The sequence below is a fragment of the Canis aureus genome, chromosome 37 (assembly GCF_053574225.1).
Source record: "Canis aureus isolate CA01 chromosome 37, VMU_Caureus_v.1.0, whole genome shotgun sequence".
Lineage (NCBI taxonomy): Eukaryota > Metazoa > Chordata > Mammalia > Carnivora > Canidae > Canis > Canis aureus.
In genome coordinates, this window is record NC_135647.1 from 15,073,168 (window position 1) to 15,101,087 (window position 27,920).

Below are 27,920 nucleotides of genomic sequence, written 5' to 3' on the forward strand. Positions count from 1 at the left end.
AAAGCCTGAAACATCTACGGGGGGAAAAAAAAGGTCCATGTTTCCTATACAGGAGATTCCAGGTGTATCCTAACTGCTGAACTAGGAACCGCAGATGTCAAGCCCAGAATTCACCTTTATACTCAGAGGGTCTCTGCATCCCTGAACTATGCAAACCGACTTGAGGCATACTCAGGCTTTTAAAAAGCAAGAAGAGCACCGTTCAGAATAAAAGAATGCTAAGGAACCCCAAAACGGGACCTGAAACTCTCCTGGCTGGCTTACTGAGAAAATGGGAGTTATCCATGACTGCAGGTGACGTGTCGGGGTGGGAGAGCACAGTTAGTTCAAATGCTTCCTATTGGGGTGTATCAGTAAGAATGAAGTGGCCTGCGTGGGATGACCTAAAATTTCACAGACTGAATGACAAAATAAATAAATAAAATAATAAATAAAAATACAAAGGAAATGGCACCCTCAGACACGGCCACCACGAAAGCAGAAGTGAGGGAAAGCCCAAGCTGACGAGGGTAATGAGCTCAGCGGTGGGGGTGGGAAGAAGACGTGATGGGGGCAGATGCTCTGCGGGGCAAGATCCTGCCCAGGTGGCTGGGCCCCCGGAGAGCTACCCCGCTGCCTGGGGAGCCGGGAGTGTGAACAGGGGGCAGCACGCAGGGCCTGGCAGCCAGGGAGCGCCCGGTGTGACCATCTCCCCCACTGTGGCCCGAGGATCCCTCCCCCCAGGCCGTGTGGGCCTCTGGCCAACTGCACAGCTCCCGGATTCCCACAACGATCCTGGCGGAGCCTCTCAGCACCTGACACGGCCTCGCGTGGCGCGGTCCCTCGGCGGCCTGGCACGTCCCCGCCCGAGGCGGCACTGGGCGCTGGCAGGGCCCCGAGCTTCCACGTGTCTGGAAGGCAGCCAGGATGATGTTGCCGTGGAGCCATCCACGAACTGCGGGGCCAAGTGTGTGAGTAGCGTCTCAGGCACCGCGAAGCGCTGTGGCAGGAAGAGGAGCAAGGCTCTGGGGAAGACAGTCCAGGGCCTACTTCCGGCCTCCCACACGATGCCTGTGAGGTCTGCGGCTTCTTGCTCCTGTATGCCTCAGGCGTCCCCTCTCTGAAACGGGGACAACACAGTACCAACACGCTGCAGGACTTTTTTTTGGGGGGGGGGGTTTGGGATTCAACAAGGTAAGGAGATTAAGATAGGTCCAGAAATACAGAAAGATCTCAATAAATGTTGGCTGTTATCCTTAGGGACGTATACAAAATACTATTCCTCTATGGTTCCTTTTTCTTTCCTTTTTTTTTTCTAAAAGATTTATTTATTTATTTATTCATGAGAGAGAGATAGAGAGAGAGAGAGAGAGAGGCAGAGACACAGGAGGAGGGAGCAGCAGGCTCCATGCTGGGAGCCCCACGCGGGACTCGATCCCGGGACTTGGGATCGCGCCCTGGGCCAAAGGCAGGCGCTAAACCGCTGAGCCCCCAGGAATCCCCTCTATGGTTCCTTTTTGAACTACTAGTCAACCTTACAACAGCAAAGTGTTCCAAATACGTCTTAAAAAGTCTATGCAATCTACCAAAGTAGCTCAGATAGGACGACCAAGGTAAAATTTTTTCTAGTTTCTATTTTCCTAAGATTATTTGAAAATCTTTCCCCAGTGAATTCTGGGTTATTTAAATTGCATGTAGTTCAGGTCTTCACTCAGTGTTCCTACCAAAAGCTACTTTAACACTGTTGAAAATCATATTCATTTATAAAAAGAAACTTTAAGCAGTAAAAATATAAATTACTGGATTTTTGAATTGGCAGCATGTAAAAGATGATTGTAAAGCATGGCTTCCCAATGCTTCTAAATGTTATAATCAAAATTTTATTAGGCATGTTTGCACCACTACAGATGTTATAGAAAGCATTTACTAAGCACGCGCTGTTAAAATGATAATGTGTTTTTAACTGGTAATAAATGAGGTTTGAGATCTGCTGTAAAAAGGCGTTTACACACTGCAAACACCACTAACATGCCCTCCGAGGCCTGTGTGGGTCAAGCACCAACAGTCACCTCTTACGTAGAAGTGTATGCTTCACTAGCAAGCAGTAACCCCAAAGGTGTTTACTAAAGAAATTCAGGAGACAGGTCAAGGCTGTGCCCATTGCACAATCCCAGGGGACGCTGCTCACCCTGTCTCCCGGAAATGTCAGCACAGTGGCCCTGGGCCACCTTCCCACTCTGACAGCACCTTGAAAAATGTGCCCAACTCATGACATGTGAGAGGAGTAGACGAACCAAATAAATCTCCCTCAACGCGTCAAATAGATTCAACACGCTCCCCCTTCCTTTCAGATTAATCTAACGTGTCAGCCGCTGATGCTAACATAGAGCAGAGCTGTCCTGCTCCTCCATCTACCCCTGGAGCCTCTGAGGACTTGGGGCCGGGCTGCTTGTCTGCAACGGAAGATGGATTTGTTGGATACACATGCACGTTCACCCAATCTCGCTTCTGACCAGTGGTATGTAGGAAAATGCCCCACTGCTGACCAGGGTTTTGGAACAGAGATGGAAAACTAGAAGCCAGGGCCCACACCACGTTTCAGCCCTCTGGCGATCTCATTAGTCCACTGTTCCCCACTAACTCAGCTACATAGCACAGAAGTCCTATAACCAGAAAATAAAGGGAATCTTCTCACAAAGCATATTCAGCCTATATCTACAAAGGCTGACAGGTCGGTCAGCATCACAGTGGAAGCTCCAGAATGACTATAAAGGAGGGACACAGGGCCATTCCTTGAGGAGGGAAGAAGCAGCTTGCTAAGACAGGTGCAAACCATACTTGCAGAGCGAGCTCTCAGCCGTAGCCAGAGATGTGTGGTTGGAGGGAGCAGCTAATAGGGCGATGGGACGGGCAGCCCTAAAGCTCCCCGAGGTACACTCTGGTGCCCCCTTTAGTCCCTAATTAAAAAGCTAGTTTGAAAGTCCAACTGAAAATCATTTTGTTCAGCAATCAAAATATATTTTGCCTTAGGGAAAAAAAATGACACGTACACATTGGTGTGTTGACCAACTTATAAAGAAGCCCATAAACTTGCCCTCCAAAGTCACAAAATATTAATGCAGATCCCGATTATTCATCATAACAATGTTCTACGGGGAGAACAAATTCATTTAGCATTCTTACCCAGGAAGCCTGAAATCCATTTTCCCAGCCTTCCATTCATGGCTTTAAAGTTGTGGTCTCAGCAGGGGCTGGTGACCCTGCACAATGCATCATTTACATGCATAGGACATTAAACACAGACACACAGTTTACCACAGAAAACTCTAAATATTAAAAAAAAAAAACTGATAAAATGCTAGAACCCCATATTCTCACTCTCACCACCCACTCATGTCATCTTCAGCAATTATCTACACTCCCCTGCCACCTCAAAGGTCCACCCCTCAGATTATTCTGAAGCAAAACTCTGGGAATTTTTGTTTGGCATACTCATCGGAGTGCCACTGGCATTGAGATGACAGACATCAGAGGTTATTAGAAATTCCACAAGGTCTAGGATAGTCTCTAAGTTTTATTAACTTCTAGAAGTGCCACTAACGATCTAGCAAGGAAATGCTGGGGAGCACCTGATTCACTGGGAACCCCTCTTGCACTGGACAGAGAAGCATCAAATGTCCCCTGAGCTACAAGCAAACCGCATGGAGTAGGAGCCACTGTTAGGTGAGCACTTGTGAGCACACAAGCACTATACGTAACACCTGCCTAGTTCACCAAAGGTGTTTTTTTTTGTTTTTTTTTTTTTTTTAAGATTTTTATTTATTTATTCATGAGAGAGGTTGGGGGGGCAGAGACACAGGCAGAGAGAGAAGCAGGCTCCATGCAGGGAGCCTGATGCGGGAGTCGATCCTGGGACTCCAGGATCAGGCCCTGGGCCGAAGGCAGGCGCTCAACCGCTGAGCCACCCAGGGATCCCCTAGTTCACCAAAGTTTTAAGGAAAAATGAACAGGTAAAAACAGAGCCTTTGGAATTGAAATTTAGGGCATTTCAGGCAAACATTAACAAATGTTATTTAAAACAAAAGTGAAGCCAAACTTACCTTTTTGGAATTTAAAACTAAGAGCTACTGCCACCAAAACTGTATGGTGTCAGAAGAATAAGTAAGTCAGTAAACCAGGCCAGGAGGCCAACTGCATGCGGGAAATTATGGCAATTCTATGAGAAAAGGATTCTTTACTTACTAAACAATCCTGAAAAATTGGTCTTATTTCTGGGGAAAAAAAATAGACGACATACGAAAATAACCACACACACACACACAGCAAAACCAATTAATTGCTTCTATCAAAGAAATAACTGAATAAGTTAGAGAAATTGATACCTTAGATTACTAAGTATTTTAGATTAAACTAATTAAATATGAATGAAGATCTATATATGATGAGTGGAAGGATGTCCCTATCAAATTATTCAGTTAAAAAAAAGGAAATTAGAGTCATCATTTGGGGCAGAAAATTAAAAATTAGTAAAATATTTTTTGTGTTTATGTCTGAACACAAAACGATGCAGAAAGAGCAAGCTATTAACAGCTTAGAGGGGGAAAAAAACAGAGGCCAAATCAGACTACAGATCCACTGCCCATCAGTCAGATCCTTTCTCTGAATAAATAACATTAGAATTTCTTTTGGGGTTCTAAAGTAGAACATGTAGGTATGAGATGCTACTCTGCTTCTAGCAGTGACGTGCTTTCTAAGTCCTTAGCTAGAGTTGCATTTCTTTCTTTCTTTTTAAAGATTTATTTATTTGAGAGAGGGAGAGAACACATGGACATGCATGCACATGGTGGGGGGGTGGGAAGCGGGCTGGGGGCTGAGGGAGAGAGAGTCCCAAGCAGGCTCCACGCTCAGCCCAGAGGCCACTGTGTGGCCCCAAACCCAGGACCCTGAGATCATGACCTGAGCCAAAGTTAGATGTTTAACTGACTGAGCCAGCCAGGTGCATTTCCTATACACAAAATGAGAAAACCGGACTAAGTGATTGAATTCACCATGCTACTTGACTTTTTTTGCAATATTGCCAAGAAAAGCATTGTAACCTTTAAATTGTTTACTTGGCTTCTTCAGCAAAACGTGAACTTTATGACAAAACAGACAAAAACACAATTCTGCTTCTACACATAAATCCAAAGGAAGTACAAGGGAAATAGAGAAGATGACAGAGGAATTCACTCCTATCTAACCTGAGAAAATGTCTCCAAAAATTAAACTGTTTGAGGCCACATGAGTTTGAGTGGCAGGGACTCCAGTACCCTTGGTATCACTCTTTGGATTCAAGGAAAATCAATAAGCAATAAGGTGCCATTGAAAAGCACATTTAATTTCCAGTCCTTATCACAAATCCACCACATAAGCAAATCACTTGCGGTGCCCCTAGAATCACAGCACCAGCCATTTGTTTTTATTACAGACAAGCCACAAATAAATGGTTTTAAGGACAACTGAGCCTACATCATGCTTTTTCCACAGGGGCAATACTGCCTCAAATGAGGAAAAACTAGTTCTTGGTGGACAAAAATATTTGAGCCATTACCATGGTTTGTGGCCATTCGAAACTCCACCCTACCCAACAAAGTCTTAGTTCTTAGGATTAATATTTAATATTTTTCATAAGGCAGAAATTTAAAGTTAGTCGTCAATTTTTCTCTTTAATGGGAATAACAACAACAATAAAAAAGTGAGAGATGCTGCTCTGGATCATACCTACAGAGTAGAGTTACAAAGGAGTATCCAAAAAATTCCTACTTAACAAGTTTTCACCTAAACTCTAGACACACAGCAGGGACCCGAGGATGTATAGTGGGCTTGGAGTATTTTAAATGTTGTTAGGTATAAACTAAAACTGTTCCTAGCTAAACATTGGTATAAACATCCAAACTATTAAATATCCAAATTCAAATGTTAAGTGACCTCTGAACTGTTAAAACTTCATCTTAGCCATGTATATTTTAAGCAACTTTGCTAATGGTATGTGCATATAATATTTAAATTCAGTAAGTGTATTCAAATAGTTTTCCCCCAAATATTCAAAACATGTCCAAACTGAAAGAGTTCCAAGTTTCTAAGACAACTATAAACATATTCAAATACAAAATTCATTCTTGCCTTTATCCTGGCAATGAAATATTTATACTTGCCTTACAAAGACCCTACCCTACGTTATTTCTACCTCTCGCAGATGAAAAACATTGTCGGGGGACCTGTTCCATTCAGCCGCCTACCTTCCTGTTTTGATTAGGATCCTGTCAGTTGGGTCACATTACAAGACAGTTAAAATATCTGACGTGTCTGCTACAGTGCACTTTTATCTTCAAAAATTTAAATCATATGACTTTTCTGTATCAAGCAGAAAGTAATAAAAATTGAATGAAACAATCATCATACTATGTTACCTATGTTTTGCCAGGTGTCATTGTTTCTTTCTAGAAAGAGCAAAATGAGATGGTGTGGGATAGCCTCAAAAATCTATGATTAGTTTAAAAATCAATTGTCAATATTTTTGAAGTTATGTATCCACAGATTTTTTTATGCAAGACAGAAGGCAAGAATCAGATCAATGGTCCTTCATTGTGTGGGAGAACTAAACTCTTAAGAGAGAAAATGATTTAATTTCAAATTTTTCGTATCTTTTAAGAGGATTAACTTCTGTGATCATAAAAGATTTGCACCACCTGGTGGAAAAGCAAAGATTCAAACACAGTTAAATCTCTTTATTATAGAGCATTTCTTAGTTCCTCTGGGATCAAAGCCCCTTTTAGGCCCTCTGATGAAAGCCATGCATCCCCCTCACCCAAAGCAGGCGTGTGCATACACATTCACAGCAGGTGCATACTCAAACACACAAATATAATAAGCACTTTCAACAACTCCTGGATCCAGCAGTAGAAAACATTCATTTTTCTTTGTTTGTATTTTCTCTAAGATGCCCAGCATCTGAACCTTGGGGAATCCACCACCTGGTGACCTGGTGGGCGGCCAGGCCCTTTTCTCTCCCCTGTCATGATCTCCCATGTTCTGGCTACACACATAGACTCCCACCTGTCTTTTAAACAAATATCCACTGTGGTGGAAATTATGTGGGCAATCCCATATCCTTCCAAATGAACTCCTTCTCTGAGTTTCTATTGTTTGCCATCATGAGCACTGACTGTACACTCGTATATTTTTAAGTCTCTGCCAACTGCCCACCCACGCACCCACCATCAACCAATCCATCTAACCAACTCGGAGCCAATAGATCAAAAGGGGGGTTAAAAACCTATTATAAGTGAAGATTAGGGAGAGCAGGTTACCAGTCACAAAATGCAGAAATACCATTTTCAACCTGAAGAAGGATTCCTGTAAACGAACCCTGAAGAGAGGCTTTCTTATCAGGATAGCTTCCATATTGCTCTGGTGATATTTGAGACAATAAGCATAGTTTCAACCAAAGGTGACTGGCAAACATTTAATGAAAGAAAACTGGCAAAGAAAAGCTAGGTGGCACGGAAACAAAAGGCAAAGACTGTCCATGTGTGCGTGTTTCAAATCAACAAAATAAAGGTCTGTGCCTGCTTCCCATTAGCGGTGCCACATGAAGACAAGTACATCAATGTTCTTCAGCACAGCTGAAGAAGTGTTCCAATCTGAAAAGGGGCAATCCTGATTTTTGAAATAATCTCAGATTTCTTGTTTAGATGAAACAGAAACAGGTCTAAATCCTTTCAGGTTCGATAAATATGTATGATCAAGGAATGATAAATAATTTACCCAAGGACACATAGCTAGTTTCTGGGAAGAGGACCCAGAGGTAGAAACGTTTACTCTATGCGCAGGTTACCCTGCTGGGTATGTTAAATAGAGCAACTATTTTTATCCTCAACACAAACCTTGGATAGATATATCATACATACTTTATAACTGAGAGTGAAGCTCAGAAGTTAAATGCCTCAGCCACAGAGCTCTTAAGAGGCAGAGTGGAGATTCCCAGATTAGAAATTTATTCATTTCTAAAGTTCATCCTGGTCCCTTCCCTGGCTGGCTTTGGGCTTGGGGGATAGGACCAGGTTGGGATGGGTTGTTCTTAATGTTTCATGTATACCACATACATCCTTGCAGTCGAGTAAAATCTACGGACCTCTTCTCAGAATGCTTTTATTTTTTTCATCTTTTTACATGATGAATTCTACCTAACTTTACTTTACTTTTAATTGAATTTTAATGAACATACAGTGTTATATTAGTTTCAGGTGTACAATATAGTGGTTCAACAATACTATACATTGCTGCTCAGTGCTCATCCCAATAAGTGTATTACTTTTTTTTGAGAGAGAGAGAGAAAGAGTGTGTGTACAAGACAGGGCAGGAGAAGTAGACTCCCCACTGAGCAGGAAGCCCGGTGCTGGGCTCGATCTCAGATCCTGAGGTCATGCTCTGAACCAAACTCAGACACTTAATCAACTGAACCAATCAGTGTACTCCTGATCTCCTTCACCTATTTCACCCATTCCCTCCACCCACTTCCCCTCTGGAAACCACCTGTTTGTTCTCTGTATTTGAGAGTCTGTTTTTTGTTTCTTCTTTTTTTGTTGTTGTTTATTTGCTTTGTTCCCAAATTTCACATATGAGTGAAATCTTACAGTATTTGTCTTTCCCTATCTGACTTATTTCACTTAGCATTATACCTTCTAAATTCATCCATGTTGTTGCAAATGGCAGGATTTCATTCTTCTTTGATGGCTAATATTCCAGTGTGTGTGTGTGTGTGTGTGTGTGTGTGTGTGTGTATCACATCTTTTTTATTTATAAGTCGAAGGATTGCTTGCATATGCTTTTAAGTGCATAAAACATATAGGATAAAAAAAGGAGGGCAGCCCCGGTGGCTCAACGGTTTAGCACCACCTTCAGCCCAGGGCCAGATTCCGGAGACCTGGGATCGAGTCCCACATCGGGCTCCCTGCATGGAGCCTGCTTCTCCCTCTGCTTCTGTCTCTGCCCCTCTCTCTCTGTCTCTCATGAATAAATAAATAAAATCTAAAAAAAAAAAAAAGGATAACAAAAGGAAACCAGTTACACCAAAATACAGTCCTCAAATATAAAAAACACATATGGAAATTGTAATATCTGTGTTTCTTTAGAAAAGCATTAAAAAAGATCTAATAGATCACCAAATAACTACTATTATTTGCCTTCAACTTAAGGGACAGCCATAGATCAAAACATTTAAACAAAGAATTTGCATGGTATTAATGTCTTATGAAATGTATCATGTTCCTTAATTTTTCCTACACAAGATGCTTAAATAATAAAAACGACAAAGAAAAACAATAAGTAGGATTTATCATTTAGATATTATAATAAAAATCTTTTTTTACAAAACAGCAAAATACTGCTACTACCTCTTGCAAACACAAAATTTTTTCCCATAATATTCAATAAAACTTGTTTCCCAACCACATAAAAGTGCATTACCCACAAATATGTTCATATTCAGCTATAACCTGTAGTAATAAACTACAAAAGGAAATACACTTTCATGGATCAGGAGTCAGAAAATTTAATTTTTGCTGCTGATTCGCATACCATCTCAAGAAAATCATCACAGATCAATGTATGAATAGCCACAGTAGTAAATACACAAAGAAATTTACACAAATGAGTACCCATTTTGATTCCATGCACTTCAGTTGTGTTTACTGTTAGTCAGACAACCAGAAATATTCAACAATTACAGGACAGAGCATGACCAACAAAACAAAAAATGCGTACTGTACTCTCAAAGAGGAAACCACCACATGAGGTGAAAACAAGAGTCCTTTTCCACCCTTAGTAACAACATACACACCTTCTAAGACCCAGTCCTCACCACCGACCCCGTGCCCGACCCCCATGTTGAGTTTACCCTGGAAATAAAAGTCCTTGTAAATACACACGTCCCCCTCGACTCACACTTCAAGTCTTTATTCACACTGTCACCTCTTCTCTGATCCCTTCCTCCCAAATGATTCGGCCAATCCCCATATATTCTCCAAGACTCAGCTCATGAAATCACCTCTGGAAAGCCACTCTTTCAAACTCTACTGCTAGCTGTGTTAAGTGCCCATCTACACGACCATACGGAATCATGTGAGGAGCACTACATCCCCAGGTGGCCGGGGTCCTGGGATCGAGTCCCACATCACACTCCCTGCGGGGAGACTGCTTCTCCCTCTGATAGGTCTCTGCTTCTCTCTCTGTGTCTCTCATGAATAAATAAATAAAATCTTTAAAGAAAAAAGGTTTAAAATTCTCATATTGCTGCCACCCCAACAAAAGCATGTCCACAAAGGCCATATAATTGCATACTCTGTACTATACATATGTTTTCATATATAGCAGGCATTTTTCATGTTTCCACAAGATCTCAAAACTATCATTTTTAAAAGTCTGTTAGTACAGAAGATCAATTTAGTATTCTACACTAAAGGGCATACAAGTCACTTCTACTATTTTGCTATCACAGATTACAGTAAAATTAGTGTCGATGGGGAAATACCCTTTGGCCCCTGACAAGTTATTTCTTTGGGATAAATTTTAGGACATAGAATGCCTGGCTGAAGGGGTTTATTCAAAGGGGTATAGGCAGAGTATAAACTAAGTTACACGGAGTACATGCACCTTTAAAGCTCCATCACATCACCAACAACAAATGATAATACTTGTTCTACCAACATCAGGCATCCTGATTGCTTTAAAAAAAATCAAATGCATTGGTAAATAAAAATTATCTCCAGAGAGTTTTTACTTTCCCTTTTTATTACTGAGAGTAATTTGTCCCCTTACCTATTACCTTTTCTTATACAGCAGAGTAAGTTACCATTTTAAGATTAACTCTATCATCTTTGAAATATAAATACTTTTTATTTTTAGATCAGTCATGCTTTTTATTTCAGAGCTGTATTTCTCCAAACCTGAGAATGGAACCTCTCCAGGGCTTTAGGGTGTTCTTCTACATTTTCTATACTTTTCTATATTTTGATTTTCTTAATATATCCATTCTTTAAAATCTATGTTGACTTTTGGGGTAAAGTTTCAGTATCTGCCCCCTCCAAGCATCTATTCATTTATTTCAAAATTCTTTTTTTTTTTTTTAAGATTTTGTTTATTTATTCATGAGAGACACAGAGAGAGACAGAGAGGCAGAGACACAGGCAGAGGGAGAAGCAGGCTCCATGCAGGAAGCCTGACATGGGACTCGATCCCGGGTCTCCAGGATCAGGCCCTGGGCTGAAGGTGGCGCTAAAACGCTGGGCCACTGGGGCTGCCCTCTACATTATTTTCTAACGATCTTCCCCTGGTTTTGGGTGTTCATGTATATACAGGACGATTCCAAAATTACAAATGTCAGAAGATGAGATTCACTTTAGAACTGGATTTTGGAAACAATCAAGTTGGCTGATATGCACAGAAGTCCACAGAGCAAGGGATATATGAAAAAAATCAAATAAACTACAAGCAATTTTTTCAGTCTGGACTTATCTAGATTCACATGTCAATGAGTCCTCACTCCACCTCTCTGCACTGTCTTTATTGTACATTAAAAAAGAAAACCACGACTGTGATTCTTTCCCAAAACAATACTGCATATAAATTTGAAAAGGATAATGAATTATTTAAATGCTACCTTGTTTTCATGTTTAGTAAGTCCTACCAGCAGAATTCTACAGAATAAATATGGATACCCTGGGAGAGATTAAGCTGTTACTCAACAGATACACTCCAACTTTATTTTATTTTTCAAATAACTTGGGAATATACTGAACAGTTGTTGTCACAGATTAAACTCGACAGATCAGTTTGAGCCAAGACCATACATGTGTACGTACTCATACGCAGATAGACTCTGCTACATATGCATACACACTTTATGTAACTAAAAATAATAATATCCACATCCATGAGGTGTCAGTAGTTCTTCATACATTTGGTACCAACAGCTTGATTCACACAAATGGTATTTTTCCCAAATCTAGCGTCCAGACCCTGAGCTTAATTCGAGTTGTTTCTCCGAGATCTTTCTGTTGAGTGACATCTTGCACTTACAAGGCTTTTCCAGTGACATGTCAGGTCATATGCCATATGCAGCCTGGCTCAACCCTCAAGTGGAGAAACCACACCAAGTGTCCAAGCTATGGTCCTTAACCAAGGCTCTCACCAATGAATTCCTCTTGTCTCTCTTTCAGACTTACTTGATGAAGGGAATTAGGAATGTTATATGTCGGTCTCATGCACTAAAATGGGGACTCAGAGAATTGGTCTGAAATGAACAAGGAAAGTGAACAAGGAAAGTAAAGAGAATTCTTGGGGGTCGGGGATAGCTTTCCTATCAAACCAGAAAAACACTGCCTTCCCAGACTCTTTCCACAGCTCTACTCACCCCATGGCACTTATCACCTCGCACTTGTGATGGTAGGGACTTGTCTCACTGCTCCCATTGAAATGCAGGACCCTGGAGGCTGGCATTTATGCCAGAGCCACTTTCCTATCCTCCACAGCACTCAGAGGGCACAGCACTTTGCATGGTTTATTTATCAAATATTCACTGAGTACAAAACAAAAAAATATTCAATCTACACAGAATAAAAAGTCCAAATTTTCCTTTCATTTAATAAAACTTTTCCAAAATTTTTATCATACTAGTCTGATTTTTTAAAGCCCAAGAGAACAAGTAATAATTTTTATAAACCTGTTACAGACCTGCCTCAAGACTTGCATTTATATCAGTGTTTAATAGAAGCAAGATGCATATATAACTCCATACTCTACTCCTGCAACAAATGCAGGTGCTCAAAGGACCATTTCATGTTGACAAACCCATAATTTAACTACCGAACTCTGCTGTATCATGTGTGTTATAGGCATGTATGAGTTGCTGGATCCGACCTCATTCCAGACAGCATACACAGCTGCAACTCCAAGGGCAGGGTGACTCCCATAAGCCATCTGCCTAATCCTGTCCACCCTATACCTGACTTCCTGATTTCACTTTGCAATGAGAGAGCTCTGGATCCTGATTTCCTGTATGTCTAAATTCTGCAATATCCATATTGCAAAACTTAGAGCTTAAGTACTTCCTCTTTTTTTTAAGATTTTATTTATTTATTTGACAGAAAGAGTGCGAAAATACAAGCAGAGGGAACACAGAGGGAGAGGGAGAAGCAGGCTCCTCACTGAGCAGAAAGTCCGATGATACAGAGCTCAATCCAAGACCCCAGGATCACGACCTGAGCCGAAGGCAGATGCTTAACTGACTGAGGCACCCAGACACTTAACTGAGACTGAGCCACCCCTTAAATACTGTATTTTCAAGAATTACATGTAACAAACACATTGTCCGTAACACACACATTCTTTGGGAGAAAATTAAAGCTTTCAAGAAGAGGCAGTGTCCTGAAACTTAATTTTTAAAAATTTAATAAAAAACATTACAAACTATTCTGACATAGGGTGCTCTGACAGTTAAGTAAAATATTACATAAGAGGAACTGTTAGCTTCTCAGCTTCGAAAATCATAGAAAAGTATGGCTATTCATAAAAGGCTCTGGATATGCTTTAGCCCCACCATATTCTCTCTAAAACCAAAAATGACATTACAACCTAATGAAGCAACTAGAGCAACCACTTCCTCCCAATGCGCTTAAATATCAGAGGAGAGCACCTCCAAACCAGAACAGAGTGAGATGTGGTCCAGCAAGTCCCAAGAAAATTTCTCTGTAAGTCTTTGATCACCTCTACTAGAGGCCTTGTTTTGCCCCTCCCAGTCATGTCCTGAGAACATCTAGATAATGATCCACTTTCTTTCGTTTTATAGACCTCTTCCAAAAGGCAATCTTATACATGTGAGCTCATTCACCATAAAGTGGCCATAAAAAGTTTCATTGCCACTTATAAACACATAAAATTTGGATTTTAGAAAGGAAATCACTATCAAGTATTGGGAACACTTGGGATACCTAGAAAGAGCATTCAACTAAAATGTACTCCAAGGAAAACACACTGTATACTTCAGTACTGTATAAAGTACCAAAATTATCCCAAAGAAGGAAAAGGAATCTGAGGAAGCAAAGCTAGGTAAAGCAAGAAGCAGATAATCTGAAAAAGCGAGAAGCAAAAAACTCAAAAGTCACCAAAACTGCATTCCCAACCACAGGCTAGCATTTGCTGAATACCTACTATGTCTCAGATGTCTCCCTGATGTTCCATTTAATCTCCAGAATAACTCATCAAGTAGGTGTTATTATTCACCATTGAAGCTGAAGAAACACAGACTCAAAGGGATCAAAATGCACTCTGAATCACAGAATCAGGATTCAATCCCAATTCCACAACTCCAAAACCCCAAAGCTTCTGCATTTATTTTTTCCAACTAAACCACAGTTCCAGTGACAGAAGTTTAGACCAAAAAAAAAAAAAAGTTCTCAGTGAGCAGGTGTTTAAATGAGTAGTATGGATGTACAATATCAATAATGGCTACACTAGTGTCCCAGGGGCATGATCATCTCACTTTTTATAGCTTTTCAAAAGCAAGAAGATTTTTGGCCAACCTGATGGGTCTCTCTGAGCAGTTCCAAGTAAAAGGCTTGTTAAGACACGGCACAAAACTGATGTTCTGAGAACCCAGGGTGGGGCTTAGACCTTCACAGAAAATGGAGCAATGACAAAATTCACGAAGTGGACAGATCTTCTCCGCAAAACACAACCTACAAAGCCAGGCAAAACTCACAAACCACCAGTTCAGCGTTCTAGAAACTGAGAAGTACTTCTCTGTGACAAGTACTGAATTTCACACAGGATCAGCAGAGCAGAAGACCATGTGGTTTCTGCAGGTGGCCACTCCCATCTCCTTGCCCCCAGCTCCGTTAGTGCAATAGTTCAACTGTGAGGGGGCGCTGAGAATACCAATAGCTTCACTGCCTCTGCCAGTCCAGGGCCCCTAGATATGGAGCACTGTAAGAGTGGCAATCCCATCAGCAAGGGAAAACAAAGGTGTTGGATTTCTGCTAGCCTGAAACTAAGGTCCTGTGCAGGGCAAGCAGGACACAAGCAGACAAGTTGAGATTTAACAGGGAGTCCTGGGAGGTGAGACAACCATAGTGTAATTAATAAACTTTCTACAGATGTCCCAGGTTGACCAGAGATTCTGCATGTGCATTGCAGACATGAGAGTGGGTCGTGCCACCCACACAATCCTTGGTGACAGAACCTATACCTATATACACAATGAAGATACAAGGGGGGTTGAGCTCAAAGTAAAAGCTGGGCCAGACAAGAGAACTGCCTGAAATCTGAGTGCACTCCCCAGCCCACACACAGATCCATCAGCAGAGTGAAAGCTCTACTGATGTGAGGTCAACCTCTCATCAATCACTGGCTGAACATAAAACTATGAGCCAGGAAGGTAACCCCTAGGAAACTAGGCTTCCAGTAACAGGAAAACAAATCAACGACAGACCTGAACAGATAGCAGCAGGCACACTGCATGGGAGAGATGGCCTTCACAGAATTATTCCAGGAAAGTTACTAAAGAAACAGAATAATGACAGCAACGACAAATACACAAGCAACAAGAACAATAAAGAGAGTTGCTCTAATCTATTACCTGAAGTGTAAAATATTCAACAAAAAACTTGGAAGACATTAAGAGAAACAGGACAGTGTGACCCGTACTCAGTGTGACCCGTACTCAGTCAATAGGAGCTGTCTCTAGTGCTCCCAAATGTTTAACAGATTAAGACTTCAAAGTAACAATTATATGAATATACACATTTAAAGAACTGAAGGAAACAAAAAATGAAAATAAAGAACCAAAGGAAACCATGTGTAAAGAATTAAAAGAAAATATGATAACTCAACAGAGAATCTCAATGAAGAGATATAAATTATAAAAAACAGAACCAAATGGAAAATTCTTGAGTTGAGAAGTAAAACAAATGAAATTTAAAAACTTACTAGAGGGGTTCAAAAGCAAATTTGAGCTGGCACAAGAAAAAAACCAGTACAGTTGATGATTGTTCTATGGAAATTAGCCAATCTGAGGAACAGAAAGAAAGCAGATGAAAGAAAAATGAACATAACTTCACGGGTGTGTGAAGCCAAGTTTACCAACATATGTGCAGTGGGAAAAGGGAAATAGCTGGGAAAAAATATATCTTCAGAAATAGTGACCTAAACTTCCCAAATTTGATAAAAAGCCAAAACCACCAAACTCTGAATCCCAGAGGTTCAACCCAAAATACAATAAACACAAAGAGATTCACACCTAAACACAGCGTACTCAAACTGATGACAAAGAAAAAATGGAAAGCAGCAAGCAAAAAACAATTCACTGTGCACGGAGCAAAACAGCACGAGAAACAGCTGACTTCTCATCAGAAACAATGGAGGCCAGAAGGCAGTGGAAGGTCCAAACTGATGAAAGGGGAAAACACTATCAGCTAAGAATTCTATAGCCAGAACACTACTTTTCAAAACTGAAAAAAGGAGAAGAAATAAAAGCATTCTATGATTTATTTAAAAGATAATTTGCTGGGATCCCTGGGTGGCGCAGCGGTTTGGCGCCTGCCTTTGGCCCAGGGCGCGATCCTGGAGACCCGGGATCGAATCCCACGTCGGGCTCCCGGTGCATGGAGCCTGCTTCTCCCTCTGCCTGTGTCTCTGCCTCTCTCTCTCTCTGTGACTATCATAAATAAATAAATAAATAAATAAATAAATAAATAAATAACTGCTTAAAAAATTAAAAAAATAAATAAAAAAAAAAAAAGATAATTTGCTGCTAGAAGACTCTCCTTATAAAAAATGCCGTATTAAGTCCTTCAGGTTAAATAGAAGTAACACAGACAATTGCTCAAACCCACATGAAGAAATGAAGAGTGTCAGAAATGGTGAATAGAAGACTTACTATTTTTTCTCATTTTTTTATCTTGAATGTTTTAAAAAATATAAGATTGTACAAAGCCATAATTTAACACTATAGAGCTATGGTTATCACATAAAGGGATGAATCATGTTTGACAACAACAGCATAAAGGAGAAAAAAAGAGACAAACAGGATCAAAATTGCCATGTTTTACCAGAGTTCAAGTACTATTATTCTCAAGTAGAAAGGGATTCACTAAGGAGCATATTATAATGTCTAGAATAACCACTAAGAAAATTACTCAGAAATATAGTAATGTAACAAAGAAATCAAAACTATATACTAAAAAATATTTAATGCAGAAGAAGGCAGTGACACAAGAACAACAAAAAGTGTGAAGCAAGTAGGGGCCCCTGCATGGCTCAGTAGGTTAAGCATCTGACTCTTGGTTCTGGCACAGGTCATCTCGGGGTTATGGGATCAAGTCCCGTGTTGGACTCTGTGCTCAGTGGAATCTGCCTGAGGATTCTCTCTCTCTCTCTCTCTCTCTCTCTGCCTCCCTCCCTCCCCCATTGACCTTTCCCCCACCCCCCACTCACATTCTCTCTCTCTCCTTTCTCTCTCTCAAATAAAAAAACCTTTTTTTAAAAAAAGTATGAGGCAAATAGAAAAGAAATAACAAAACGGTAAACATATGTCCAGCAATAAGCACAGCAATGTGAATGGAATGAACACCCTACACAGAAGACAAACTGTTAGGCTGAATAAAAGAGCAATTCCAACAACATGCTGTCCATGAGAGGTTCAAAGAATCCAAAGGCTCAAAGTAAAAGGGTAGGGAAAGATATACCATGCAAACAGCAATCCTAAGAGAGCTGGAATCTCTATAATTATGTCAAGTAAAACAGATATTAACAACCAACTTGACTTAAGTGGCATTTATAGAACATCCTGCTAAAATGCAGACTTGGGCATTGCTGCTTACAACATTAGTCATAACAGCCCAAAACTGAAAACAATCCAAATGTCCATCACCTGGTAGATGGATAAATCAAAGGTGATATATTCATATAAGAGAATACTACTCAGCATTAAAAGGTCAAAAAAAAAAAATCCTGATACATGCTACAATGCACATGTGTCTCAAACATATCATACTAATTGAAAGAAACCAGAGAAAAAAGACATAAGTTGTGTGATTCCATTCTATTAAAGGTCCAGAAAAGGCAAATGTAAAGAGCCAGAAAGCACACCAGCAGGTGCCTGGGAGCATGACTGACTCCCATTAGGCTCAGGGAAATACTGGAAGTGATGAACATGTTCTAAAACTGAACTGCAGTAGAGGTTGCACAACTCTGTAAATTTACTCAAATTCATTAAATGTACACTTACGATGGGTGAATTTATTGCATGTAAATTACATCTTAAAAAGCTGTAAAAAAAAAAAAATATATATATATATCTTGCAGTGGTTTCTGAGGCAATAAACTACTGTCTGGAGACTGAAAAACACTTTCCACAAAAACTTTATGAAACTCTACATTCTTGAAGATGTTACTGTAAATGTGAAGCATGTAACTCATCACTCATATGGCATTAATTCCACCAAAACATAACAGATCACTCTAAACTATCAACAGATAGAAGGCCAAATAATGCACTTAACCCCTCTGCCATGCAGTCATACATCTGCTTATATATGTAAATTGAATATTATTTCTGTGTTCACTCATCAAATGTTTGCACAGCTGGCTGGACTTTCACGTGTAAACCATTATTGTCTTCATGTCTTCAACTATAAATTTCATATGAGACAGGGGCAGAGCTGCTGAACTCTACCATGTGTCCAACCCATCCCAGCAGGGCCTTCAAAAGTCCAGGCAGAGGCTTCCAGAGTGGCCCTTTGTTTTCACTTCACTTCATAACCACTTTGGGCTCTGCTTTTCACTGAGAAAGGTCACATGTTAAAATACTGAATCTCACATCATTTTCGAGACACATGCTCACACTGGCAGGTCCCACAGTAACAAGACCTATGGTCCAATGTGTCTGGGGAGAATCAGCATTGCTTTCTTTCGTTTTCTTTTTTTTTTTTTTAAGATTTTATTTATTTGAGAGAGATTGTATTTATTTATTCTAAGCAGTGGGGAACGACTCAGGGAAAGGGAGGAGCAGGCTCCCTGCTGAGCAGGGAGCCCAACACAGTGCTGGATCCCAGGACCCTCGTATCATGACTTAAGCTGAAGGCAGACGCCTAACCACCCGAGCCACTCAGGTGCCCCGAATCAGCATCGCTTTCAAAAGTGTTTCTCAAACTATTCAAATAGTTACTATGAACTCAACCAAGCCCATCCTTAATGTATTTAAAATTAAGCAAAATAAAGTAAAACAAAACCAGAACATAAAGCTATCTTCTCTACTCATTCTCATTCTGCTAACCCAAAACCACCAGAAATAATCACTTGGAGATCAAAGGTGGTTGTGTAGGAAATATTGAGATTTCAGATATTCAGAAATGTAATCATGCTTTCTGAAACTGAAGAACAAATCGTGGGGCCTAATTGTCAATAGCACTTGTCATACAGATAACCGGTCCCATTCTCAGCACACCACCATCAGGGAGTAGGACTGCCTCTCAGGGCCCATGTTTCTGAAGGCACTCTTCTCAAAGACAGCTCTATTTTTCTAAAAAACAATCCTTCACAAAATGTTTGGTGTACAGCATTGGGAATTGTGGCTTACGATATTTTTCTACCATTGTGAGTTAAATACAGAGGTAACTAAAAACTCAATACAACTGGAAGAAGGACAGCGTTCTAAAAGAATGGCTCCCTGATGACCCAGGCCTTTTGAGTGGAGACCCATGATCTTGGCATTAGAACATCAAGAACAATTAAATCTTTCTGTCAGACCAACTCAACCTCTAAGGCTCTCCCTTCACCTTATAACCAAAGGAATGTGAATTTCTTTGTCATGCGTGGCAGGTAGCAGTCCCTAAACCCAACAAAACAGCCCTTTTAAGTTCCCCTACAACTCATTCCTACAGTCCTCTGAAGATAGATGGAATAGTCTTACTTATTCCCAAACATAAAGGGGTCTAAAAATAAATAATCCAATTCCCCTCTATTCTATAGACAGGGATCAGCAAACCGCGTAAAAGGCTAGATAGAAAATATTCTAGGCTTTCTGAGCCATTTGCAACTACTGCTATAGCAAGAAAGCGGCCACAGACATATGTAAATGAGGAGGCATGGCCAAGTGCCAATAAAACCGTATTTACAAAAATGGTAGAAGGTTGGACTTCACCACTAGATTGTGGTTTGCTGACCCCTGCCTTAGAGTAACCACTAGTTAAAGCTAAAAAGAAAATTACAGATCAACATCACCCCACTCCCAACCCCTGCCCACTCCCATGCCTTGTTCTCAAGGAAGAAACTAAATTCAAGTTATCTGCTCAAGGTCATATGTTGCTCTTTTCCTGATTTGTTCATATGCAGGAAGATGATTTTCTGAAAAAGAGAGACAGAGACTGCCTTATTCTTTTAACCTACCATCCTTTTCCTGGATATCAACAAATCATTCTGACCCTCGGTGAAGATGTTGTTGAGAAAATATGTTATTTTTTAAAAGTTTTAGGTGCATAACAAAATTGGGGGGGACTGTGCAGAGATAGCACACATACCCCTTTCCTCCACACATGTACAGTCTCCCTTACTATCAACATCTCCCACCAGAGTGATAGACCGGTTACAACTGTTGAGCTTACATGGACACAGCATCACTCAGAATCCAGTTTACATTATGGTTCACTCTTGAGGTTGTACATTCTATAGATCAGGACAAATGTATGATGACATGTATCCATTATTATAGTATCGCACAGAGTAGTTTCACTGCTCTAAAAATCCTCTGTGGGGAGGTTGTTTTTAAATTTCAAAGTATTGGGGCACCTGCGTGGTGCAGTCAGTAGAATGGCTGACTTTTGGTTTCAGGTAGTGATCTCAGGGTCATGAGCTCAAGCCCCGTGTCACACTCAATGCTTGGTGCAGAGTCCGCTTCAGATTCTCGGTCCCCCTCCCTCTGCCCCTCCTGCTTGTGTATGCATGCTCTTTCTCTCAAATTAGATAAATAAATCTTTAAATTTCAAAGTATTATAAGACAGTCTCTAGCCTCTGATATATCTTTTATAAATACTCAACTTACTATAGAACTCAAGTTGGTGATTTTATAATTATTGTGAATATAAACTACACATGTCAAACCTACAAAGTTTCCCTTATTCTTTAATTTTCAAGTTCATTGAGAAATACACTTCAATCAAGCAAACTAAACCAACAAGCATTCCTGATTTTCTCCCCATTAATTTTCCAGCAAAGTCTCAAAACTATTTATTTTCTCTGCCAATCTACCCTTCCTTTCTTTAAAAGCTATCTCAAAACTCCGCTTCATTCAAGTTTTCAGTGAGAAATTAACTCCTCCAAGTATTTTCTGATTGATTTATCTCAACAAGTTAGTTTTTGCTTCATCTTCCCTTTGAGAGTTCCATACTACAATGTTCCATATTCATCTTAAATTATGTATTTGTTGCTTTATATTGCCCTTAGATCTTTTTCATATGTTTGGAGACATATTAAAAACCCTTAGATGGCTAGGTGTGAGGTTAAATTTCTACATATAGCATACTAGCATGTTCACTGTTTGTGGAATTAAATGGAAGACTAATAAAATGTCCCTTTCATTCTTTCATTTCCCTTTCACCTACATCTACAATCTATAAGAGTCCAAATACATCTAAAATAGTACACTTTTTCTATATCCTTCTGTATCTACTTATGAGAAAAAATTACAAAATCTTTTCATCCATATTTTACTTAGAATTTTAATGTTTTCACATCAGTATTCCCAGAAAAAAGTTTTTAAGCATTTATGTCTAAAATTTCAACTGTTAGGCTGAGACTCTCATATAAATACTGCCATTCTTCTTAAAATAGAAATACTATATGAACCAGTAATTCCACTACTGGCTATTTACCCAAAGAAAACAAAAACACTAATTCAAAAAGATATACACACCCCGGTGTTTATTGTAGCATTATTTACAACAGTCAAGATATGAAAGCAACCCAGGTGTCCACTCATAGAAGAATAAAGAAGATACGGTATACATATACAACAGAGTATTAGCCATTTAAAGAATGAAATCTTGCCATTTAACAACATGGATGGACAGAGAGGGTATTATGCTCAGCAAAATTAGGTAGAGACAAATATCATATGATTCCACTTATGTGTGGAATCTAAAAAACAAAACAAACAAAAAGCAGAAACAATCCATTAACAGAGAACTGGTGGTTGCCAGAGAAGAGGTGCATGGAGGCGATGGGCAAAACAGGTGTAAAGGATTAAGACGTACAAGCTTCCAGTTATAAAAGAAATAAGTCACAGAGATGAAAAGTACAGTATAGGGAATACAGTCAATACTACTATAATGCTGTATGGTAACAGATGATGACTACATTTATCAAGGTGAGCACTGCGCTACGTCTAGAACTATCAAATCACTATGTTGAACACCTGAAACTAATATAACATAGTATGTCAACTACACTTGAAAGATAAATTCTTAAAACAAACCATTATAAAAAAATAAATACTGCATTTTCCATGGTAAGCAAGATATTGCTACTTTCAACTACATATTACTAAGTAAATAAGTAAGCAAACATCTTCGATGGAACAACTATTTTCTCTCTCTTGAAGACTTTGGAAATTCCTTATGTTTGTAATACCAAATCCAGCTTGGAGTAATATATACATACACAGCTCTGAAATGAATTTCAACAATTAAAGACTTAGAGGGGGGAAAATAAAAGCCCTTCAAATTCTGACCTTCTGAGTGACCTCAGCTCTACATGCTGTGCTTGACAAAAGTTTTATTTTATAACTGAGATAGAGAACCTTTGCAAGCTCTTACTACTCAGGAAAACTCTACTATCAACATGAGCAAGTAGAAGTATGATAGACAAGATCAAAGGCACTGGAGACTCCTGGCTGTGGGGCCTTGGGCAACCAGCACCCTCTCTGTGCCTCATCCTCATGTCTATATAATGGGAGCAATAACAGTACCTGTCCCAGTCGGTTTTAAGGATTACATGAACAAAGATACTAAAAGCATGTTGAATATAGCCTAGCACACAGACCTGTGGACAGGTTAGCTCTTTTTACAACAAAAATGATAAAACACAATGTCCCTCTTGCCACCAGCTCACAACAAAACATAACCATGGGAAGCAGTATGATTCAAAAAAAAAAAAAAAAGAAATTCTAAAGATCATTCCATAAATGTCCCAAATAAGATACAAATAAGATGCTGTTCAACATCAATTCACTTAAACTTCTCTGGCCAACTTTCTCATCTGTAAAAAGGGAAATGAAGTAAATGATCTCCAAGGTCTGTCCTTCCCAGCTGTAGAATTTGTAGGATTCTCCTGGAGAGGTGTCTGAGAAACCAGCAAGAGGGAGAACTCCCTGACACATCTCTGGCACTGTTCAACCACCTTTCAAGGTCCCTGGGCTGTGTAGCAGCTCAGTGCATGTTTACATATTTTTAAACTATCAAACATGACACCGATTGAATTCTTAATTTATTTCTGTTTGAACATTATAATATTAAGCAACTTTATGCTGATCTGGTCTTTTTCCTCCCTGGCAAATCTTTTTAAGAGTTGGAAAATAAGCACACTACTAAATGCAAAGCAGTTGGTACCTTTGAGTAAATTCGTACTCTCACCACATAGGCACATAGAAATGCCATAGGCACATAAATATCCCAAGTACCATAAAAGTCCAGCTTTGCATTGCATCAATTAAACAAGAAGAACACTTAGACTACTATTGTTCCACTTCACACCTAAAGGACCCCTATTCTCATTAATTACTTAGCAGGCAACCAGTTTTTGATCACTCTATTTTTTTCAAGTACTGTGGCACGGCAGTATGGCCTTATAATATTTTCTAGAACAAAATTCAGCATAGAAAATACCCAAGAACCTTACATTTTTAATTTATTTTTAAAAAGTTGTGCCTCGGAGCACCTGGGTGGCTCAGTCAGTTAAGCAGCTGCCTTCAGCTCAGGTCAGGGTCCCAGAGTCCTGGGACTGAGTTCTCTGTCAGGCTCCCTGCTCAGCGGGGAGTCTGCTTGTCCTCTCTCTCTCTGACCACCCCCCTTTGCTCATTCTCTAATAAAATAAAATCTTTAAAGGAAGTCACACCTGGCTGGCTCGGTCGGTAGAGCATGCAACTCTTGATCTCGGAGTTGTAAGTTTGAGACCCAAGTTGGGTGTAAAGATTACTAAAATTTATTTTTAAAAGCCAAAATGGATGCAATGCTGCCTCAAATAAAAACTCCAAAATAAAAGCCTTATAATCAAGAAGAACTTCCTTCTGAAGAATGACTTGAGTATTGAGAATAAAGGACACTATTTGGTTATAAGTGTCTGCCCTGCAGTGATTAGTGGATAACATCATTAAAAATAACAAGTGCTTTATAAGAATACCTGAGGACCATTTGTAATTTTTGCATATTAGTAATATGCAAAAGAGTGCCGTTGAAAGGTTTTAAAATACTAAATATGGGAATGAAAAAATAGGGCATTTAATTTATTCACAAAACATCTTTTCAGATAACACAAGAACCAACTGTGTCCCAGACATGTTCAAATTATAGGGCATTCTAAAGGTAGAACTTAAAATGTATGTATATAATAGGATATTCTATACACATTATGTATTTTCCTATTCTATGATAAGATAAAATTATACCTCATCAGAACATATTTTGTGCAAAGATGCTCTTAAATAAAATCATTACTCTGATTAATCATATTATTACATTTTGCATTTGCTTTTAAAAAGAAAAAAGCATTAATGTTATTAAGCATTCCAAAAGCATCAAATAAGCTCTCGATATGAGTTGAAAAATAATTATCTGAAAACAAATGGGAAGCTTGCTTTACGAAATCTAGTCTCCTATTTTTATCCTAGTCAGATGAACTAACAGCTATTTACATGATAGCTGCTAATAACTTCAATACCTTCTTACCTTTATCATCAAAAACTCTAAGTTATTTACTTCCTTCCTTCCTAGCTGCAGTCATATACAGAATTTTTTTTTAAATAAGCCATGGGTTATATACGCCACAAGATTTCTGACTTCTCAAATCTTAAGGCTGTTGTTAACATAGAACTGCTGGCTTAACATTCAAAGATGAAGAGCAATGCATGAACAGCTGGAATTCCATCTAAAAATCATCAGAATTAAACTTATTCTACTTACTGCTTTATGTAACAAGAAAACACGAAATTTTCTTCACGACAGGTGATTTATAAAACAGGCACGGGAGTGGGTCCACTCACTGGCAGCAAATGAAAATGTTCACATTTTTCAGATTACTCCTGAAAACGCACTGGGTTTCCAAGGTCCCACACGGGAGGGGAGCAAGCACGAGGGACAGCGCATCACTTCCACCCTACAGGATCCTGAATGTCAAATCCTTCCGAAAGCAGTTCCGTTATAATACTGCAGAAGACTTCACAATCGATCAATGTCCTTAGAACTAGATTCTAAACATGAGGTAAGCTGTGAATCCGTGTAGACGGACAAACTGGGGAGGTTGCACACTGGGTGAGAATTGTCCTTCCCAAATTCTCTTCTGCAGTGATGTGTCTCTTCTGCACCCCAAGGCGTGGATCACTAGGACCCTAAGACCTATCGGTAATTAATGCTGAGCACAGACAGGGAAGCCAGATCACACCTTGCTTCCGGGTGGCCTCTGTTTGCAAAGCATATGCAACCCAAGAGTTTGGCACAAACCAGTTTTCTAGAGAAAGCGACAACTCTGTAATGAGTGTTTACCTGGTGTCAGGCATCAGTGCTAAGTGTTGCCATATTACCTAATTTTCACACATTATCTCTACTTTGCAGAAGAGGAACCAACACTGGAGGCTTGCCCAAGGCCATGCAGCCAGCCACTGATAACCTGAGGCCCAACTCTTTACCATTATGTTAATTAAATGTACCAAAGAGATAAACTCTAGGAATTCTGCCACAAAAACCTAATGTAAAACAAAAGTTAATAATAACTACTTGGTTCAGGTGATTAAAATTTAATATTGTAACGGGTTTCTTCCTCAGAGGCTACCAAATACCACAAGAAGCATTTGCTAATCAAGGTTGAAAAGTGTTAAATAACTTTTCAGAGTACAAATCACCTTTAATCTTTCAGTTTGCCTAAAAAGCTAACGCAGATATGTTTTTGTTGAACAGAGATGGGTGATTAAAACATGCTCTTCTGACATGTAAGTTATACCCAGTTCAGATGATAGATCTATTGGAGAATAATGATGATGCCGTTATCAGAAGTTCAGTAAGGTACCTATAGACGCAAGCAATGGAGGCCCACCATGTATGTTGGGGGTGGGAAGCATGGTGGCAGGGGAGGGGATAGGGAGAAAAGCTCAAAGATGAAGAGAAATCTTTGGCAGAGACATCTCCCTTGCAGAGTAAGACAATAGAGTGGAAATGGGAAGGGGAAAGAAATACTTCCCAGAAAGAAGAGCAAGCACAGAAATACCAGATCTGCATGTGGAGCTCTGAAATGGCAGATTATTCATCAGATACACAGGAAAACAAGAAGACCAAACTGTGTCCGAGGCAGACTCAGGACTTTGGACCTCATCTTACAAGGGGATGATGGGTGGGCATCCACAGACGCCATGCGTGGACCTCACCCTTTACTTCTCACATTATAATAAAGCAATATTCAGAGCCAAACTCACTCAATCAATAAAAATGAAAAAACAAGCCACACCCAAATCCCCAAAATCTGTTTTGCAAAAGGTTAAAAAAATTTACCTTTTTACAAAAGGTTAGCACTTGGTATTTTGTACATTGACTTATTGACTTCCAATCTTAAAGTACATCAGTCTTTGAAACCCTAGGCCCAAATTCAACTCAAATACCTATTTTCTTTCTTCCCCAGAGTTTTGGAACACATTCACAACGATGACCAGCATAGCAGAACAACAGCCCTTTCTCTCAGGAGGACTGACATGGAAGCCCAGCAAGTCCCACCATCTGGGTTACCTCAGTCCAAGCAAAGGCCAGGGAAGGTGGGGGGAGATGGGTGATCAGAAAAGAATGATTGCTGGCGAGGGTGGCGCTGGCACATGCATCAACACTACACATGGGGGTTCCAGGAAGGGAGTCTGTCATAAAGTGGCCAAGAGCCCTTCTCCAAGGAACCCAGGACAACATACAAAATCTTTCTCCTGGACGCCAAGTGTTTACCTCATGCTCTTCAGAAATTCTCATTCACCTTCACGAAGGATATGTCAGTCGGGGGCGGGAAGGGCACCTGGGTGGCTCAGTCGGTCAGGTGTCCAACTCTTGATTTCGGTTCAGGATCTTGGGGTCCTGGGATTGAGCCTGTCAGGCTCTGCACTCAGCATGGAGTCTGCCTGCCTCTCCCTCTGCTCCTCCCCCCCACAATAAATAAATAAAATCTTTAAAAAAAAAAAAAAAAGGATATGTCAGTGTTACTCTAACCACCTGTTTCATGCAGACAGGCACCAAAGGTTCTATATGCTTTATAGGGCCAAGAGTAAAGATACTAGAATTCAACAAACCCTGCTCCGACAATCTGTACAGACTCCTCATCAGTTCTAACGCTGTCTCAGTTTTGCCCCAAATTCATGTCTTGCCCTTAACATAGCAGTTCTTCTCATACTTTTCTACTAAAGAACCTCTAACAGCAGAGAAGTGTATATTCCACCTTCTACAGGAACATTCTGTGTGCATGCCTGATTTAAACCCATTCAAATTCTGTATACTTATATATGAGATTATACTTGTGAAATATTTTTATATATGAATACACACACACTCTCATGTGTGTGTATATGTATCTTCCCCAAAATAAAATTTATATTCCAGAAAGTTATAATAGGTTTA

General features: G+C 39.9%; 1 protein-coding gene and 1 long non-coding RNA gene across 6 annotated transcripts in view; one reads left to right on the plus strand and one right to left on the minus strand.

Annotated features, from left to right (window-relative positions):
• Positions 1 to 27,920, minus strand: part of HIVEP1 (HIVEP zinc finger 1) — a 142,699-nt gene that overhangs the window by 103,603 nt on the left and 11,176 nt on the right. The window contains exon 2 of one of the 5 annotated variants that reach the window (XM_077886087.1): positions 795 to 1,099. The exons of the other annotated variants lie outside the window; for them this stretch is intronic. Coding sequence (XP_077742213.1) covers positions 795 to 927 — 133 coding nt within the window. The 5' untranslated portion in view covers positions 928 to 1,099. The remainder of the gene's footprint in view (positions 1 to 794; positions 1,100 to 27,920) is intronic. 5 annotated transcript variants of the gene reach the window in all.
• On the plus strand, positions 773 to 27,841 carry LOC144306640 (uncharacterized). The gene is made up of 4 exons (XR_013373738.1): positions 773 to 950; positions 2,331 to 2,497; positions 25,357 to 25,542; positions 26,950 to 27,841. It is a non-coding gene; the product is annotated as an uncharacterized LOC144306640 (long non-coding RNA).